This window comes from Contarinia nasturtii, unplaced genomic scaffold (genome assembly GCF_009176525.2).
Source record: "Contarinia nasturtii isolate CC-2019 unplaced genomic scaffold, AAFC_CNas_1.1 Cnas_scaffold_695, whole genome shotgun sequence".
Classification (NCBI taxonomy): domain Eukaryota; kingdom Metazoa; phylum Arthropoda; class Insecta; order Diptera; family Cecidomyiidae; genus Contarinia; species Contarinia nasturtii.
In genome coordinates, this window is record NW_022198046.1 from 166,540 (window position 1) to 186,220 (window position 19,681).

General features: G+C 30.6%; 1 protein-coding gene across 3 annotated transcripts; it reads right to left on the reverse strand.

Moving 5' to 3' along the window:
• Positions 1-293: 293 nt before the first annotated feature.
• Positions 294-19,208, reverse strand: LOC116341205. 3 transcript variants are annotated; one of them, XM_031768133.1, is made up of 8 exons: positions 15,347-15,386; positions 2,227-2,482; positions 2,036-2,113; positions 1,855-1,975; positions 1,612-1,787; positions 1,484-1,555; positions 1,311-1,373; positions 294-1,237 (listed from the first exon to the last, which is right to left on the reverse strand). In XM_031768133.1, the coding sequence occupies exons 2-8, from the start codon at positions 2,432-2,434 to the stop codon at positions 798-800; spliced, it is 1,158 nt and encodes a 385-aa protein (XP_031623993.1). In that variant the 5' UTR covers positions 2,435-2,482; positions 15,347-15,386; the 3' UTR covers positions 294-797. The 3 variants fall into 3 exon arrangements, with proteins under 3 accessions (XP_031623993.1, XP_031623992.1, XP_031623990.1); XM_031768132.1 differs by lacking the exon at positions 15,347-15,386 and adding an exon at positions 18,568-19,208 and having other exon boundaries at positions 296-1,237; XM_031768130.1 differs by lacking the exon at positions 15,347-15,386 and adding an exon at positions 18,165-19,208 and having other exon boundaries at positions 296-1,237.
• Between the last annotated feature and the right edge of the window lie 473 nt (positions 19,209-19,681).

Below are 19,681 nucleotides of genomic sequence, written 5' to 3' on the forward strand. Positions count from 1 at the left end.
TAAACCGTTAATTTGTCACTTTGGTTTTAGCCATCAATATCAGTTTTTAGTTTATTTTATATTATCTGGATGAATAAAAAAATATTGTTGAATCAAATTCGATAAGAAATAGTGCACATTTGAAAAGCTGTCAAATCAATAAGAAAATCCAATTAATTTTAAAATATAAAATTATTCCTTTATTTGAAATAAATCCAGCATTTTTTTTTTTTTTTTCAATTTTAGTTGATTGGTAATTCTTCTGTTTTTAAATTCATTTTCATGTGAACGAAATATGGTCTTAAATAACAAAAAATGGAAAACGGTAAAAATTATATAATAACACATATAATTTTCTACCAATAAATAAATTTTTTAAACTTATGGAATCACAAAATGTTTCGTACAATGAAGGGACATCAACATTTTTCATATCAAAATCGATTTTGGGTTCATTGACCCGAATATTAATATGAACATGTGGACGATAAAATTTATTTGGCAAAGTCATTTAAAATTTGTACCAATGTGTACAAAATGATAATGTGAAAATCGCGATTTCTTTTGAATCATTTTCATTACTGTACTTAGCATTTATATTATTCAAATTCTAATCGCATCTACAAACTATATATTTTCGGCTTGGTATTACATTTAACAGTACATTCTATTACTACATTGGCTACGAACGTTCTGAAAGATTTCCCTTTGATGTGGAAGTGTTGCAAGATGTATCTCTTTTTTTTTCTCACATCACATACATTAATTCATGTTATTTAAATTGCAACATGCGATGGACCTGTCTATATATGACTGCTTTATCTTGTATAGCTACTGATAACACTTGGTTCAAACGAAGTAACATCGTTCAATGTTTGTGAGAGTCGCTTGGCTCTCGGTGGAGGAACCGGTGCATCAAATGCGGGTGGTGGATAAGTTGGAGAAACAATAGAAACTGGTTTTGATACAGACATATTAGCCGATGGCGTTTTTTGATGTTGTTGATTCCAATGCATGATTTGTTTAACACGATTTCCGTGATAGTGATACAAATAAATGGCAAATAGTAAGCAGAGCACAACAAGAAGAGCTGATAATATAATAACGATAGCTCCCAAATAACGAGATGATTGATCGTATACTGGCTCCTCGAATGTTTCCACTTCGGTTGGTGGTGTAGTCTTTCTGATATCGGCAGTTGGTTTTGTTTTTGTTCCTGGACGAATTGGACGCAAGGGTGGAGCAGCGGCTTTTTCGCCTGCAAAATGAAAAAAATATCGTAAGTCTATAGAATTTTAATTGAATATAATAAGATTTGATCTTTGGCTCACCAATAGAAACATCACTACATGCACGGAATTCTTCTTGAGGTCCACAACCTACTGCACCGGTACCTGTGTGGATATTCAATTCGAAATTAGATAGAGAAAATAAATAGATTATTTTTTTTTTAATTTTCCGGATCAAATTGATTTATTCATTTTAAATGGTTAAAAAGAAGTACCATCTTCACACATTCCCCAATTATTTCCTGCCACGTAGCGCCATTGTAGTACGCAATTTCCACACTCGAGACCTGGTAAAAAAACCATTTTATTCATCATTTTTTTCCTAATTACAACCAATTCTCACCTGGAGGAAGACGAGCTTTAATGTCATAAATGCGGCTCCCATTTCTTGGATAGAATCGTGTAGACAAATCGTTTGGTTGTGGAATACTTGGAGTGCCACCCAATAGTTGAAGAAGGTTCTTATCTAAACATGATTGTTGAGCGTGAAGCTCAGGGCATATACGGAATTCAAAGTACCTGTAAAATTTGAAATATTTGATTAGTTAAACTGTAATATTGAAACAGTACAGATGTTTGAATTTACCCCATGTGACTCGCCGTGAGTTCAACTCTAATTGTAATATCAGATCCAGGATTATATTTCCTTACAATGACTCCCTGACCATATTTTCCTCCGTATTCATTTGGTCTAGGTTGTGGCATATCTAAAAAATTACTTTTTTAGCATTTTTTTAAATTTAAAATGCGAACAAAAAATAAACTACCCCATGCATCACCGCATTCACCACATTTTCCTCCGTTACGTTGTTGCCGCGCATAGCCACCGCAATATAATTCATGATCTATCCACGTAATTAATTAACAGGAAAAATCATTTTTTTATTAAAGTTTCCGTTTAAATTAATCAAAAATGTGTTTATTTTATTTCGGTTGATAGAAAAGACTTGAAACTCACCATTATAGTTTGGCGGTGTTTGAAATCCATATCGGAAAGCTGATGACCGGCTGGGAGGCTCAATAAGACGACCGTGACCATTGCACACGTCAATCGCGTGCATCAATACACCAATCATGAATATGAATTGCCAATTATGTGCGAATTTCGCGCACAAATTGTCTGATTGCTGACTCCCTTTGTAATTTTTGTACGCTTTACGATGCATTTTCAATTCAGTGAATATGTTGTTAGATGTTCGTGTTGGTAATCGAGTCTGTTAAAAAAAAAGAAAAACAAAATATGCATTGAAATAAACTGGTGAGAACTGGCACAAAATTTACATTATAAATAATAGAAGCAAGCATTTGATGATAATAAACCATTGAATTTGGGCCAATCATGTAATGTCTTAGTGATTGTTGCAGTAGAAGTATTTTTTCAAAAGTAATTCTTAATTCGGTTTAGTTAGTTAGTTGACCGAAAATCGGAACCACTTAAAAATACGAATTCATATCTGTTTTCAATAATCTTTTGTTTTTTTTTTATTTATTTTTTCCAACTTCTTGAAGTTTGAATTCAAAGTCGTTCAAATGATAATGGTGAGTTGGTCTTGAAATCGAAAAAAAAAACTTAAATAAATTATTTCGTATTTATTGTTATGATCGAAAATTATTTAATGCTTTAAAAAAAAAACAATAAAACATTTTCAGAAATGATGTGGAATTTCCAATACGTCGTCGATTAATGAGAACATTTTAGCATTACTCTTCATTCTTTTCTTTCTCATGCATTGTTTTTACGTTTTTGGTGCTGAGAGAAATCCAGTGAGACTTTTATTTTGATTCATAACGTTATATATTTTATATATAACGAAACCGTTTGTCTTCCAAAGTGAAATTGTATTTGAAAGCGAGTTCAAACAATGATTGTTGTTTTAGTGAAATAAAACTCAACGACCTACGCATTTCTTACGCTCTTATTATAATAATACAATACATAAATCGGTTATTCATCTTCACAATGTTCGCAATTTTTATGTGAGTATATGAAAGATATAGTTTACTTTCAATTCAATTAAGGAGTGATTCAATATGGTTTTAAATGTTTTTCAGATAAAATTATTGGATAAGTGGCATTTTAAATTGTAATTGTAACAAAACAACTGTTTGTCAATATTGCTCGTAAGAATAAGAAAATTTGTCAATTAATTACTTAAATAATCAACTTATACCTATAGAATAATAATAGTTCTTATAAAATATAAAAGATAACAGTGATTCTAAATTAGAATTTCTAATTATGAATTGGTATGCTGATTTATATATCAAGAGGAAAATTCAAAATTTTACAATAAAACATCTGAAGTATTCATATATATATATATGATATATTGAAAAACACTTTTGATTGTTCAAGACAATTTTCTGCAAGATGTTATGAGGCTAGTGAAAATATTTAAATGTATTTTTTTGAGTTCTTTTAGTAGTTGTTCTGCCAAGATGATTCCATTTTAAACCATTACAAAGAAAGAAAATTTCACTGTACCCATTCCGGCCGATAATGTATAGAAATTGAAACAAAAATTGAAAATAGCTTAAAATTGAAAAATAGCCTGCGATGCGTTTCAGCACTTAGTGAAGCGTTTACAGATAGATCAACTCAATTCATACAATTATTTCCTCACATTTTTTTTTGTTCACACGAATAGTTTTCTTTACTTTGTTTTGTTTGATGTTCAAAGAATAAGTATTGTAATTAAAATGTTGTAAAAGAAAACACCGAATTGCTGGAAGCTCTCCATATAAGTACTATTTTGATATATGCTTATGTGAGAAACCAAGTGCGTAAGTATTATTTATTTGAGGTAATTAGGTTTTATTGTTGAATTCATCATAGAAATCTTCAAACACGTTTTTTTAGATTATGAAGTGATCGGCAATATGACCTGCAGATGAACAAATGCCAAACCACGAGCAATAAATTGATCTCACTTTATATAAACGTAATGAAAATTTAGTTATTCCAATTGATTTATCTGCAATTTATTGCAAAAAATGCGTACTCTTTCTACACCTTCCACAATAGCTAGAGGCTAGGGAAATATAAATTGAAATCTAATCGTCCATAAAAAATTTGTTTTGATTCCGATTTCCATGTGATATGTGACGGATGCACTTGCTTCATACTAGTTTCATACTCTTTGTTTATCGAACATAATTACAACTTTCATTTCGGTCAACTGTCAAATGAAGCTGTTATTCGGTAAAAATTCATAATCACAGTGTGATGAATTGCCAAAATTTCCGTAAAATCCACATTTTTATATCATCTACTTTCAATCCCATATTGTTATTGTCATAAGAAATCCATTTTAAACTGAGCTAATCGTAGAAAGTGAATGACTTCACCTGAATTAAAAATAAAATATAAGTTACTAGAATTGCAGTTAGCAGTTAATTGTGTTGTTAGGATGCGATAAAAAAAATAATTGATGAAGAAAAAATTGATACATTTTCCATTCAGTTCCGTGATGGAACGGAATCTCTGGTCATTTTACTGTCTATGTTTGTCCCTGTCTGTATCTTATACGGAACCTTTAATTATTGTGCTCTCTTGTAATCTATCATCAGAGCATGTTCCAAGTTTTATATACACATTACAAATAAGTTTTTATATAATTTTAAATCAACTGAGCGCATCAAAACCAAGTGTAATGCTTAGCTGCGATTGTCTGAATGTCATCAGCATGAATGATTGAGTTCGCCGTTCACACACTATCGCTTTCTATAAGCATCGAACCTTCAATCTAGCGTCCATAAATTAACACAACTAACGGTGTTAAATTGAAATACGAGTAAAGCCAAAGCCATTTCATTCACTGCTGATTGCGAATACTCTACATAAACTCTATCAATGGCTTTAACATTCAACAGTCATAATATTAATATGACTATCGCTGACTAGCAGTTCAATGCGATTTGGATTGAGTACTAATATTAATACATTGTGTATATGATCAATGACCGCTTTACAGTGCCCAATTAAAATTCATTTCTCAAATGGAATTTTCTCTCCCTTTGCTATACGTACTGAAAATAGTGTTTATTAGCGCAACAATTAATTATTATCGATGTTGGAATGGAAACACAAAATGTGAATACTAGTTTTCCAGCGCAAAAATTCGATCTCTAGCCTCCAAAGTTTTTTTCTCATATTTGAGTAACAGCAAGTCAATCGTATTCATTTCTGTCAAACACATTAATTTACTCGTTTTGGTACTGTTTTCGAACAAATTTGTAATGTTTATGGAAACACTTGATTGCCTGAATATGAAGAAAAACTCGATTAATTTTTTTTTCATTAAAGGAATTTTCTTATTTTTTCAATAATTAGTTTCTGAAAAGTATGATCAGTCATTGATCTGAAATCTATATATCTAAATTTTTATTATTATTCTTTTAACTGATACATATTTTTATTTCACTTGATTGTTTTATGTGAAAATAAGCTATTATATATAGTATAAAACTCCCATACTAATGAAGAATATGTATGATTATTTGTTTGAAACAATAATTATCTGATAATGAATACTTGGAATACGTTCATACCATGCATAAATGATCCGGATGATATGGTCATGACTGAACATGACTTTTTAGTTAGGATAATACTATACTTTGATTGACCCAAACATTATTGAAATTTATTATAAGGAGTCGATTTCAGTGTATGTTCTATCTTAAAGTATGAGAGCAAAAGTCCAATCCAATTGCTAAAGTTTTCTCACAAATGAAATCATTCAAAGACAATAGCTTCCGATCTTTGCTCATTTACATGATCATTGCTCATACAAAATAAAACATAAGCTATTATTACTTGATATTCACACGTTATTAAACCACAATAGTTGCATACTTCATCGACATATAGTGGTGTTCAATGAACCACTGCTCGATTTAGTAAGTTATACTCGTAGTAGAAAAAATGCGCAATAAAAACATCATCGAATCATTTCATTTCACGCATCTGGAATGCCAATAAAAATCCAAACAAATATATATGTTTGTTTTTTTTTTTAAATATTTCAGTATTTTTACAACGTCTCGTCGCTTCACAAAAAGGGAAAGTGATTTCTCGTTTTTTACCTTTCTTCAGTTGTTGACGACCAAATGCGAATTGTTTAAGTTTAATCACGTTTCATTGGCGCACGTTTGAAAGTTCAATGGTTCATAAAAGACGTTTAATGAGAATTTAAAAGCAAAACGTCTGCAAAAAAAATATATTGTAAATTCGGGATTTGATTTTTTGTGTGTATAAAAAATCGACCAGAATATTTTCCCGTGATTGTTTTATTATTTTTTAAAACTTGATTTACTATTGTGACATTGTGGTAATGCTTTTTTTGCAAACTCATGATTGCATTCAATGTACTCGAACCGATCAAATCATCTATAAACTAAATTCCGTATCGACAAATATTTATGTAACTAATTTAATTGATTTCTACCAAGTCACCAATTTTTTGATGGCTCAAAAATAATGAATGCGTGATGTCTTTGTGACGCTGTCAATTTGCGTCGCATTGTGTATGCTCACCGAATGGTAACAAATATGATTAGTTTCTTGGTCATGCCATAGATGGAAAGAGAGAAACGTTTAATGTTATCACGATTGCCCCAAGTAATGTCATAATTTTCAATGGAAAAAATAACATGCAGAATAATTTTAATTTTTTTACAATGTGACACCAAATTCCAGGTGGAAAATTCAGCAAGAAAACGATACTTTATCGATGCACGTTTTCGATCATTTTTTAATAATCACGAATGCAAGAGCATCAATATATGAATGGAAATTCTATTGTCAGTACATTCACTTCGGCGGAATACATGAATTCTTGCTTTATCGAAGGTATCACAAACAATGCATGTGATGCAATCGAAAATCAATTGTACAAAGTTTCGAAATCATAAATTCATCGAAATATTCATGATACACAGTATATCTATAAATATTTGCCTGGCTTTGGATAGTATACAAATTCAGTCGCTTCTCTTGCATGAAATAAATCCATATGTATTATCCAAACATTACATCCTTATTCAACATCACATTTTTACCTGAAAAACGTGCAACATTCGGCTAAATGTATAGAATAAGTTTAAAATAAACCGCGTCCAAAATAGAGTGTACAACTGTACACTGTACACAATGAACTCATAGTCAGGGATTAAGTACAATTGAATAGTAGTATATCTTTAATGTACTTAAGATGTACTTTCTTCATTGACGTGAAACTAACGCTGTTAACAACTAAATGGCTTGAGTGCGAAGGTTAAATGGTGTGTACATTTTTTTTCTCAAACAAATCAACATTATAGTATTAATAATTTCATGGAATAAAACAAAAAGTTCCATGCAATTGCAACTGTTGTTGTTGTATTTTTCTTGAAAATCTATTTTTTCTCTCGAGTTTATTAAATTGTCTCCCAGCATTTGAGAAAACGAAAGTTTATGCTCCGCTGTAGCAGCGAATCACGGTTTGCATGGAATTTTCAACACATGCTTGAGGAATTGAGTTAATTGGCGCAGTCACTATAGTGCTCACTGATATACAAATTAAAATACATGCATATTTCTTTAGCTAAGAGCAAAACAGCAAAAATATGTAAAAAAAATTAAGTTAAAAATTATCATCATTTTTGTAATGATCATGCATAATTTCTGTCTTTTGTACTCATTCATCTTCATTGCTTTACAGCGGGTCTATTAAATTCAACTGTAAAATATACTTCATCAACATCTTTTTATCTTGAACGACATGATTTCGTGGTAATGCGACACTCTTTTCTTTATCCCACAGAAGTTCATTTTTGACATCTTAAATATTGTAAGGCGGATTCTGTGAATTTAAATTACCATTTTTTCGACTGATTTTCTTTTCATTTAAATATGTATTTGTATTAACAAGTTGTACGTATTTAAGCAATTTTTTTGACCATAAATAAACACTTTTTACAAATAAAAGCCAAACGTGTGTTATATTTACAAATGTAATTTGAAAAAGTTAACATTTGAGAACGTTTAACTTAACATAATTTTAGTTCCAGTCAACGTCCAAATGAGGGAAAGTATATATAATTGCTGTATATTTTATTTCCACAAATTTCATTATGACTTGTATATTTTAATCATCCTATTAAACCGTTATTATTGGCGGTTTCATTTATATAAAAAGCCGCATGACAAATCTTCTTGCAAATCTTATATCGTTTCCTTTATTAATTTTTTTTTCTTTTCAAAAATCAATTCAAATTTTTGTTACTTATTGTATGATATTTCTACATTTGAACTCTTTCAATCATTATTGCACATATATTTATAATAGATATATTTCAATACAAACGGAGACGTGTTAAGTGTGATGGGCATTATAATTTTATATTGTTACAGGTATATGCGATCATTTTACATTACTATTGATATCGAACGTAAAAAAGTTGTTCAATTGCAAATTCATCTGTGTGGAAAAATTCAATTACTATAAATAAATAACGTGATGCACGTAAATGAGTGAAATTTTGGATATAGCATTAATTTCAAATCACTTTAAAAGTTTTTGAGATATGTATTTTAACATGGATTGAAAACAATAGAAACTAATGACTCCAAAAGATCTAGTGTACATTTTAGAACCAGAAGATGTAACGAAAGTTCATTCAACGAACTACCAATATATGTAAATGTTTATGTTGAATGAACTTCAACTGAACTAACTCAAAAGTTTCGATCTTTATTTATTCAGTTGTTAAGCACTTCATTATGACATTCATTTCTTTAACTAATTTCAATTGTATTATTTGCGCCATACCAAAAATGTATTTCCCAAATTAGTTTCTTCACGAGAAGAATGTAAAAGATCAAAGAGTTGGTATCACAGAACACACTTGTTGATATTTTAAATAAGAACATCTAATCATATTGTCATTTCCTTGGTTTTCCAAACGATGTTTGAATCGATGGGATCAATGCGTAAACCAAACATTTTTACATGGTATTCTCTTGCAAATTTTCACCTAATCCGATTAGATTTAGTGATTCTCTAGATTTTAACCGGTATTTGCACCAAATTAATAAAAAATTAAAAAATATTGCATTAATGGCGATGTCATGCTCAGAAAGCGTGGCCGACAAATTTACTTCAGCTAACGAAAAAAAAAGAATGCTTAACTCATAGGTACAAAATTTGTGAGAAAAATGTGTGAAAATCCGGCATTTTCGAACAGCAATGTAATTAACTGCGATTTGCGACGTAACATTCAGATTGCAAGCTTAACTTTTGGTATACTCACCCGCACACTTCTTCTCTTCTAGTGCACCAATTTTCCTTGTGCCAAAATATGCGTGTGAACGAGAAAACACCATGTTTCCGGCAAACAAACAACTTTATATATTTATAATGTAGTTCAACTTTATTAGTCATACGATTGTGTGTAACATGAAAAAATGATTGAATGGATCGGAAGTCAATGTGGTATGCTGTATATTTTAAGTTTTTAGAAATAAAATAAACTGAGCATACAGTACATTACAGCGATTATAATCTCTTGCAAACTTCGATTGCGTTTCTTATGGCTCATTTTGACAAATACACACATTTTTTATAATTCGATGCATTACTGTGCATTTAATGCATTATAATATTCGCACATTTTCCGTTTTTTTTTTATTTTGAAGCGATTGATTGCATAACACCAAAACCAATAAATGGAATGTGAATATGGTATTCGTTTTACCGACCAATTAATATTTATGTTCTTCTAATTGTTGTATTATTACTTTTTATATACATATATAAAGTTTTTTACTCACGTATATTGATTTCAACTGTTCTGCACGCAATTGGTTTTATTATTTATGAAATAAGCAATGGAATCAAGTCGTATCAAAAGACGAGTTTACGTAATGTAAATATGCCTTGAAATTGAATTAAAATTTCATATCAAAGAGATTGATTTTTTTAGCAGTGCAGTAGCAAACGAGTTAAAAGAAAGTAATATATATTTCTTTTTAAGTTTTATTTTAATACCAACTTGGTTACTTTTTTTGGGTTTTCAATACAAATGCGTTTTTAATATATTTTATTGTTCTAGATTAATCTTATTAGGCGAAATAATAAATTTGGAGGATAAAATGTGAAATTTAAGTGAATACATTTACATTTTTACGGTTTTCTTCAGAAACGGTAATAAAGAAAGTTCAAAGAAATCGATAAAATCACAAAATTGACGTCAAATTTCTGCAGTTGCCTTTCTAAATGGAACGAATGTGCGAAATATATACACGAAAATATCGATTTTTATAGCAAAGCGTGTCAACACGTAAATCAAGTTCCAAATGGTCCACTCGACATTGTCTCAATGTCATTTTGTTTACACTTCACAAGGCAAAAAACAAACAAAAAGGCATTTTACGACACCCACTATTAAACTGGGTCATCGACCATCCAATGGATTTACGGCTAAGGATTTGTATTTGCAACAAACTGATTTAAAATAAACAAAGGCGCATTTCTTTTTGGTAATTTCTTCTTCAATCAATTTTTAGATTTTAAATTTTATTTCTGTTAGTTTGAGAATTTTGATTTTAATGCAATATGATCGACAAACAATTGGCAGCGATAAATCATTGTATGTTGAAATCAAATATTTTGGCTTATTGTTTTGTTGTGTTTCGTTTTATCCGATTGTAATAAACGTTATGAAAATACGCAAAGAAAAAGCATTGATGTCGGTTGTGATGATGACAACGTTGTTTTCAATGGGAATGGCGTTTTGTTTTAATAGCTTTTACCAATAAGGTAGTTGTCGGTTTATTTCGTTTTTGTTCAGTTTTCGTTTAAGAGAAACAGCGTTCAACCGTCCATAGAAAGAGAAATAAAAAGAGTATTGTTTTGCCGACCAGTTTTCAGTTGCCACTAGTCAACGGCTTTTATCGAGTCGATTTCTCAATGAATAAAAAACACATCCATTCTTCGCTTCCTTCATCTTTAAAACGTTTTCCCTTGCATAAATGTGCGATCATTGTATAGATTGAGCAATTAAAACTGTCGGTACATCACAATTTATAGAGTTTTTTTTTCTTGAGTTGATTGAAACCGCGAACGGTTGGTTGCAAGCAAACATCACCATTATATTCAATCGAATGTTTTTCATTTCATTTAACAATACGAATAATTTTAGGTTTGTCAACTTGATTTCAGCTCTACTACTATCGTAGAGTATGGATCCGAAGAACCGATAGAAAACAATACACAATTCAATAGTTTGATGATATTTTTCCACATTGTTTTTTTTTTTGCACAATTGAAAATTTATGCCTGATTATTATCAAATTACCGAAACGCCTGCTTTTCCATTCAAAAAGACTATAATTTATTTGGTTATCAATCGAATCCAAACGAAAAGACTGATGACAATTGGATTTATATTTGCGTGCACTTATAATCAGATGATGGTCGAATTATGCAAAAAAAAAGAAAATTGGACTGTCATTAAGTCAGCAATTTATTTTCATGGAACTTGATGGAACTTGGAAAATGATTTCAATGAGCAATGACTTTTATTGTTGATTGATTAGTATGATTTCCAATTTTGAAGTTAACGGAAAATTCCATTATTGTCCCCAAACAGCTTTTTAACTTTCAATATTTTTGAAAGAGTACCAAGGAGACTCTACGCTAAGCAGCGTATTTTTCTTATACCGACTTAGTTGTACTGAGATAGCGAAATATTTCACAGTTTGTGAATGCGATGTGATCTAGGGGATATCCATGCGAATTAGAATTAGCACATTAGCAAAAAATAGGGAATTTTACATGAAGAAAATAGCGAAATTAGCAATAAATAGCAGAATAAGCACTGTACACGTATATACTTTAGTAAGCATTTATTCTTGAATTTTTTGAAATAATGAATTAAAATAAAATTCACAAAACAAACGAATTGAATAGTGTTGAACTAAAATGTATCAAAATATGAAGTTAAATACGCTTTTTCCCATTTTTAAATAAAAATATATTCAATGGCACGTAATCAAGCACGTTTCATCTGTATTAACTACAATTTACGAATTGCAATCGGAAATGTAGATTTGATGACAGATTTCTTACTGAAAACGTATACGCTAGTGCCTGCTTCAAATATACACGTTGAAAGTGTCAACTTGAAACATTTACGTAAACACATTTCGGTTATTCGATCATGCTGTCAATCTGACGTATGCAATATTTTTGACGTACTAGAGAAATTAGCAAAAACTAGCAGTATTAGAACAAACTAGTAGAAATACTAGCAGAATTAGTGAAAAATAGAGAGAAATAGCGTTTATTATTATAAATTATTCGATCTGCAATTCACGGTTATCCCCTAGGATGTGATGCGTGTCATTTCTTCTACTTCCATTTTTAACCGGCAAGATTCACTAACTATTGTATAACACTTTGGAATTGTATCAAATTTTTAATTACACACATACAACAAAAAACGCATTTACATATTTAGCATCACGTGATAAATATTTGAATTTGGTGCTCACATTATTTCGGAAGGTGAACGAATTTAACATTGTTTTTACTCAAGTTAATGTTCTTTTTAATAAAAACAATCCTTTGGGTGAACATTTAAATTTCACTAAACAGATAATTAAAATGTCAACAGTGGCATCAAGAAATTAATGGTCTTTGAAGGACTGTGATATAGTCTGACTGTGTACAACGTCATGTGTTTGTTGCTTCTTTCTGTAGGTAAATTTTTGCAAAAAAGTCAATTGTTTTGTTCATTAGTTCCGCTTAACTTATTTGATGATGATCTGTTTGGTTGAAATTGAAGCAATTCTTCAGCTGTTTATCGTTAATATGGCATCTGTTTGCGTAAATCTTCAACATTTTTTTTTATTTTTCCGTACACCTAGTGTAGGAAAGGTATCAAGAAAGGTATCTTGAAAGGTATTGTATTGGGCCAAAAAATTAAATTCACCTCAACACGATTTCAGGCAATTTTTCGATCATTTTTTTTAACCATTTTGGTGACACGATGGTTTCGTGCTCAGACATGAAATTCAAAATCTGACTTTACGAGATGATTTGAGACTATGAGGAATAGACCTGATCAAATTTTCAACGACATTGGTTGATCGGTGTAAAACTTGAACTATGAAGAGGCAGTTATGAGAAAAATACCTCAAAATGATATTCTTTCAATTTGAGACGCAATCAATCTTTCTCAGACTTTTCATACAAAAATCCTCAAAAAATTGATTTTTGAATGGGAGCTATGCCTTTATGGTAGCGTAATAATGTAATAATAATGAAACTTTGCACAGGCTATTTTTTCCACAAAAAAATAACTTTCTGAAGGTTTGAAGAAATTTCAATGCAAATTGGGGATACCTCCCATACAACATTTTCGTTTATGAGCCAAAAATCGATTTTTGATTGAAATTTCTTTAGACTTAGTGTGATTATTTATTTTGATAAGAAAATAATATTCACAAGTTTTCACGGAGATTTAATTTACTGCAACCAAACATAGACCATAATTTCAGTTTATGCCCAAAATTTCGGTTCCATGCGGAAAAGTCAGCTTGCGAACGTAAGCCTCTTTATTTCAATTGACTACAGATCCAAGATCGAATAGATGAACAAATCAATAATTATACGAAATATACACAATATTCCATGAAAAAGTCCGGTTGTAATGACGGAGATTTTGTAAATATTGTCGTGTCTTGCAGTTTGGTTGGAAAACAAAATGGTGTCGCCATTTTGGTCACTGTTGAATTGCTGCAATTGAGAATGATTTGTTGACATAGATTTATACCAAAATTTATAGATTTTCTCATGAAACACAATTGAACACGTTCTCACACTTATTTACAAAAGCCATTTTCCATCAACTAACATTATCGTCGAACGGGAACTAGTACCAAATACGGTTTGGTAATTATTCCATGAAAATTCAGAGTATTATGTAATTGCAGTGCAGAACTATTGTGTTTTCGCTTTGGTTTTGTCTTCACCCAATCGTCGTTGTTCACGGTTTCCAGGTTTTGGTGTTTTTCCTACTTTTGTTTGGTTCACGCTTAAATACTCAGTAATACTCATTTACATTTGTGTCTTTTTATGGGTAAAACTAAGGATTTGTTTGGATGGTGGAAAAAGTCATAAGGACATGAGGACACTATTTTAATGATATAATTTGAACGCATTGTCTATATATTTGTAAGTTTTTTGCATAATTCAATTTAAATCATCTAAATATAATTATTGCTCATCGAATAACCAAAGATATGCTGCATAAAACCACTTATGCTATGAAATTTTCTTCTTCCAATGCACGAATGATATCGCATGTTTCTTACGAATAAAAAAATAAGGCGTTTATTTCACGATATGCATCAAACAACAAACTAGTAGAAGCATTTATATATTGACCGTATTTTGGCTCTTTCTTTTGTTTTAAATAAATCTTAAATGTACTGACCATTGTTTGCCACGCACCAACACTTGCTTTGATTAAAACTTATTTACGAATTGTGCACAAGGTCACAAAAACGTAAGATTCAATTGTTTCATTTTTCTTCATCGAATGTATACTTTTTCATTTCAATGCTTAGCACACACAAACATACACGTTAATACTCAAAATAATGTATTCAGTGTTAGATTGACGGTTTTCTGACTACTCGCTTAAACAGATTTTGGTCCGACGTAGCCGACACTAGGCAAAAAATACGCACAAAAAACTCTCTCATTTCATTGCATTCATTACTTTACATTAACTCTGCTTACAAAAACCATTTGATTTAATGACACAAAACAGTCGTTTTTCATAAACTAAATAGATACGTTCGCGTTTTTTTTTTCTATGGAGATTATGTTAAATTGTTCGTGTTGCCAAATCGCACTGCAGTAATTGAGTGTTGCTCTTATTCAACTTATTGAATTTCAAAAGGCACATACATTTTTTAATGTTGATGGAACAAGCAAATTGTACACAAACATTCGTTTAATAGCTCGATTATTATCTTTAATTGTTGTTTAAGATAAAATGTTGTTTAAATGTTGTTTCTTTACCAGTTCGATTCTGTCATCAGTAATGCTGAAGCGAAATAAGTGTAACATATATGTAATCGTCAGTCTACAAAAAAATCCACTTTTTAGTGATATATTTATACTGATTTGAAACTATTCTTTAGAATCTAAAGTCGGTTATTGACCACGAAAAACTTTTAGCAACTCAAGTTGACGATCAGTAATTTCTACTCATCTTACAAATAAAATTAATAAATCTTCGAAGATCAATGACATTAGCGATGAACACAAAAGTATCTTTATTTTATTCACGGTTTAATCTATTCTCGTTGTATTCGAAATAAAAGCAAACAATTTGCTATCAAACGTCAATCATACTAAATATTTTTTAACAACGTGTTTCTTCCTGTGATTTTGAATACATAGAATAACTAATGATGGATTTGAGTAAGAAATTAACGCATACGAAGAGAGAACAACATGACTATAGTCTTGCTATAGCTAAAGTGTTCTTAAGATATATTTATTTTATTTTTGAAGTACCCAATTGATTATCATTAACAGATATAGAAATCATAACATTAGGAGTTCTTAATTCACAAAAGCCGACTGACTTTGAATGACTTTGGATCTATTATATCGAAATTTTCTGCTACTCTTTTGAAAAAAAGGAAAAATGATAAATGTTCTTTTACCAACAAAGAACTATTAATTGATTTCAGTTTGTATGATCAAAGTTAAAATATGTTTCGATCAAATTGAATTCTTTTGTGAGATTCTCTTTTAATAGTAAGTGATATTTTTTTGGTAATTGAGAATTCTTTTCATACTTTAACAAATGAAAAAATACGCAATTAGACGTACAATAGTTTCCGCGTATCAACTATACGGCGCAATTAAAAAATGCTCCCACTGAGAAGGGCTAATGACGAACAGGTCTGAATGTTCTTTTTATATATGATAAAAAAATGATCAATGATTTCGCATCACGAATCGGTTGATATTTGATTTTTTTATGTATTCGAAGACCAAGGACCTCAGATTTATTGTTTAGGCTCTTCTCCTAAAAAAAAATTCTAGCAGGTGATAATTCACGAATATTAGTGTTTGCTAGTAGTATACATTGTTTGAAAAAATATATAAACACTTTAAAAGCGCATGCTTATATTTTATTAAATAACAATTTGAATTCAAAAGCATATATTTTTGAAGCGAACGATCGCATTTGCTTTTTCCATTGTTTTCTTAAAATGCAACCGAATGCACAATACGCGATGTAACAGGTCGATAACGTATAAATCAAACAAAACCTCATTGAAATGTGTTTTGCGAATACACTGACATGTTATGACCGAGTTCGGTGCATTGATTAGATAATAAAATCGTTTGAACTAAAATTGTGAAATGTTTCACCATTTCCTAGAAGAAAAAATGCATATTTCGTGACTGATTGCAGATGCAACTTTGTAAACAACCAACCATTCATCAATTCCTCTGGTAAAATGCAAATTTCGGAAATCGTTTTTATGTTTCGCAGCACCAATATAAAATGAACATTTTGAATACTTGAAAAAATGTTCACTATTACGATGGATGTTTTCATACATTTTCATAGTTTTGCTATTTTTTGTTTAATAAAAATGTAATTTCATGGTGCAATTTTTTCTTCCGATTAGCTATGGGTAATATTTGTTTAAAATGAGAGACTTCTTAGATTGTAGTAGAAGTTGATATTCAATCGGATTTATTTAATTTAAATCAAATTTATTTTCTTGGAAAATCATTTTATGAGAAATCAGATGTTTACGATTTTCAGCTTTAAGGTTTTTTTCATTAAATTATCGAAATATGAGTTAATTTTTCTAGTATACTTCGGGCATACTTTTTCATTTTACTGCAGTAAATGAAGTGAACGTAAATTAGCTAATGTCGGAAACTGTTTGGGAAAAGTTGTCAGTTTTGTGTTAAGATGAACGAAATGAAAAAAACAGCAGACACTCTAGTTCAAAAACCTGATAATCACGACTATTTTGTTAGAAATAAAACCTGTTTCTCGTGGCAGTATAATCAACAACTATTTCTATGTTGTGGATGGAGTGAAGTTTTGCAAAGAGTAAATTTTTGATTTCGTGTATTGCAAGAATTGGTTTGACGTTTGTTCATTTTTTATGGAACACAAATGTATTATACTTCGATTAAGAATTTACATTTAATAGAACAACAATGACCAATGGAGTGACTCATCCAAAATGAGGCATTCGATTCAAGTTAGTTCGAATGACGAATTTCAATGAATTTAAGTTAACGAAATTCCGGTCGGCTATTATGTATGGTATCAAAAGAATTAATACAAAACAGTGAATGATCGTGTTGTGTTAATTTTAGTGCATAAAATTCAAGGCCCATTTATTCTGATCTACTTTAACATCGATACTTTCGATTCAACAAACACAAAAAAAATAGCTGCACACCTCAAGCTGATTGAGATTGGATGCAGCAAGAACCGGTTTGTTTTAGTGTTTCTCGTCACTTTTCACCATTGAGTGCGGAACATTCACCATGCGATTGTTCTGATTGTTGACCACAATGCACTTATGCGGAAATGAATAATATAGCCTATACAGTGAAAGAACAAATATTGGCCTTAAAAATTAAAGCACCATTCCGAATTAGCCATCCGTAATCATGAGACACGCTTTCACCAACTGCTACAAGCCTATCGATTAATATTTTGCATTTTATTTCAGTATAGTTTAATAGCATTACAGTGAGCAAAAAACATTAAGCTACACTATGTAGCCTACATATTATTTTTTTAAATTTTTAGAGAAGTTTTTTAATAATCTTAAAAGAAACTTACCTTTATTTAAAGAAAAAAGTCTACAAAATTAATATTTTGGACTATTAAAATCGTTTTATTAATCGATTTCGATTGGCAACTATGATTTGGTACAGTGGCCGAAACGAATGATCAAAACCAATTTAAACCAAACTATTCAATTTTTGAGTGTATTCACTTTTGTTTGTCGATGCTACTCATTGGGTCACTTTCTTCTACTTCTTTCTTTGATTTCAATTGATATGCGAATCGCACAAAATTTTTAGTTTAGCTAAAAGAAATTGTCTTTTTAAGGAAAAAAATGCCGACCGAAAGAAATCACTGGTGTGCATAAAATGTAAAAGTGAGACGAAACAAACGATCGTGGAAAAAAGTGTGTCATTCGTCAATTGTTGTTATTTTCTTTGCATTAACACATACATACACTGCAAATGATGAAGACTGAATTTCAAATCGCGCGCTCGTATCACAACTGCGTGAACCAAGGCTTTTACTTTTCAGAGGTTTCAATTGGACGAAGATTTAGAAGTAAGAAATGTTGTGATTATAGTTATTAGATTCTTCTTTCTGTCAGACATAGAGTTCCATAAATTTACCAATTGTTGACTTTTATCATGTGAGTATGTTACAATTAAGATCAGTTCAACTTTCGGGGACGTCGGTTTAATAATTCGTGTCGCATTTCTCTCCTTTGAGAGAACACACTACTTTTCTCGCAAGTTATTATTGGATTGCTAGACGTTAATGTACAATTTTTTCTCTTTGAGTGTTTTTTTATTGCTTATTTTCACTGAAAACAATGTCTGTGAGAATTTTAAACTAGGTCTTTTTGTGTAAAACCGTATTTTATGTTAGTTTATAGTTTGTATTTATGTTGGATTTGCATCTTTTCTTTCAACAGACTTGAGTTAATAAACATAATTCCAAATTCACTAACCAAAAAATTTATAGTTTGGGAAACACGTCAAAATTATTCGAATTCAGTCATAAAAAAATAACTTATACTTCATATTCACAACGAATAAAAGTTTGAGCGCACAAATAAAAACACGACCGATACCTTCAAAGGTTCAGCTAAGACTGAAATTTCAGTCATTGTATTTTTTTGAATACAGTTGAGCTCTCGATGGTTTGAATTTTTTTCGTGCCAATTTCATACCGTATGAAAGGTATGAAAGAGAATAGAGAAAACAATGGGACCAGCTTTTGTTTGTGTATGTATCGCGCGTATGCACGCAACGCGAACGGCCAACAGCGATTCATAATAGCAGAATGCTTGGATAAATTGTATTTCTCTGTATATAGAGAAGTGAAAAGTATAAACAAAAAACTCGTTGAATGACGTATCACTACTTTTGATTGAAGAAAATCGAAAGATTCTACCGCTGAACTCAAACCTTTGATTCGTTGCAATATTCAAGAGTGTACATTACACAGATTTAGAAAAATACATTGCGTGCTTAGCAATTAGTAAAATCAGCATCATAAAACGCATATACATTAATTAATTAGAAAAAGAACACAATATCAACAGCTTC

What these genes read in the sequence shown, in the direction of transcription:
- LOC116341205 (XM_031768133.1), bottom strand. Translation starts at nt 2,434, where the DNA reads ATGCATCGTAAAGCGTACAAAAATTACAAAGGGAGTCAGCAATCAGAC. An exon ending in TGAATGCGGTGATGCATGGG is followed by an intron (nt 1,976 to 2,035) that starts GTAGTTTATTTT and finishes GTAATTTTTTAG; the next exon opens with ATATGCCACAACCTAGACCA. An exon ending in CTCACGGCGAGTCACATGGG is followed by an intron (nt 1,788 to 1,854) that starts GTAAATTCAAAC and finishes CAAATTTTACAG; the next exon opens with GTACTTTGAATTCCGTATAT.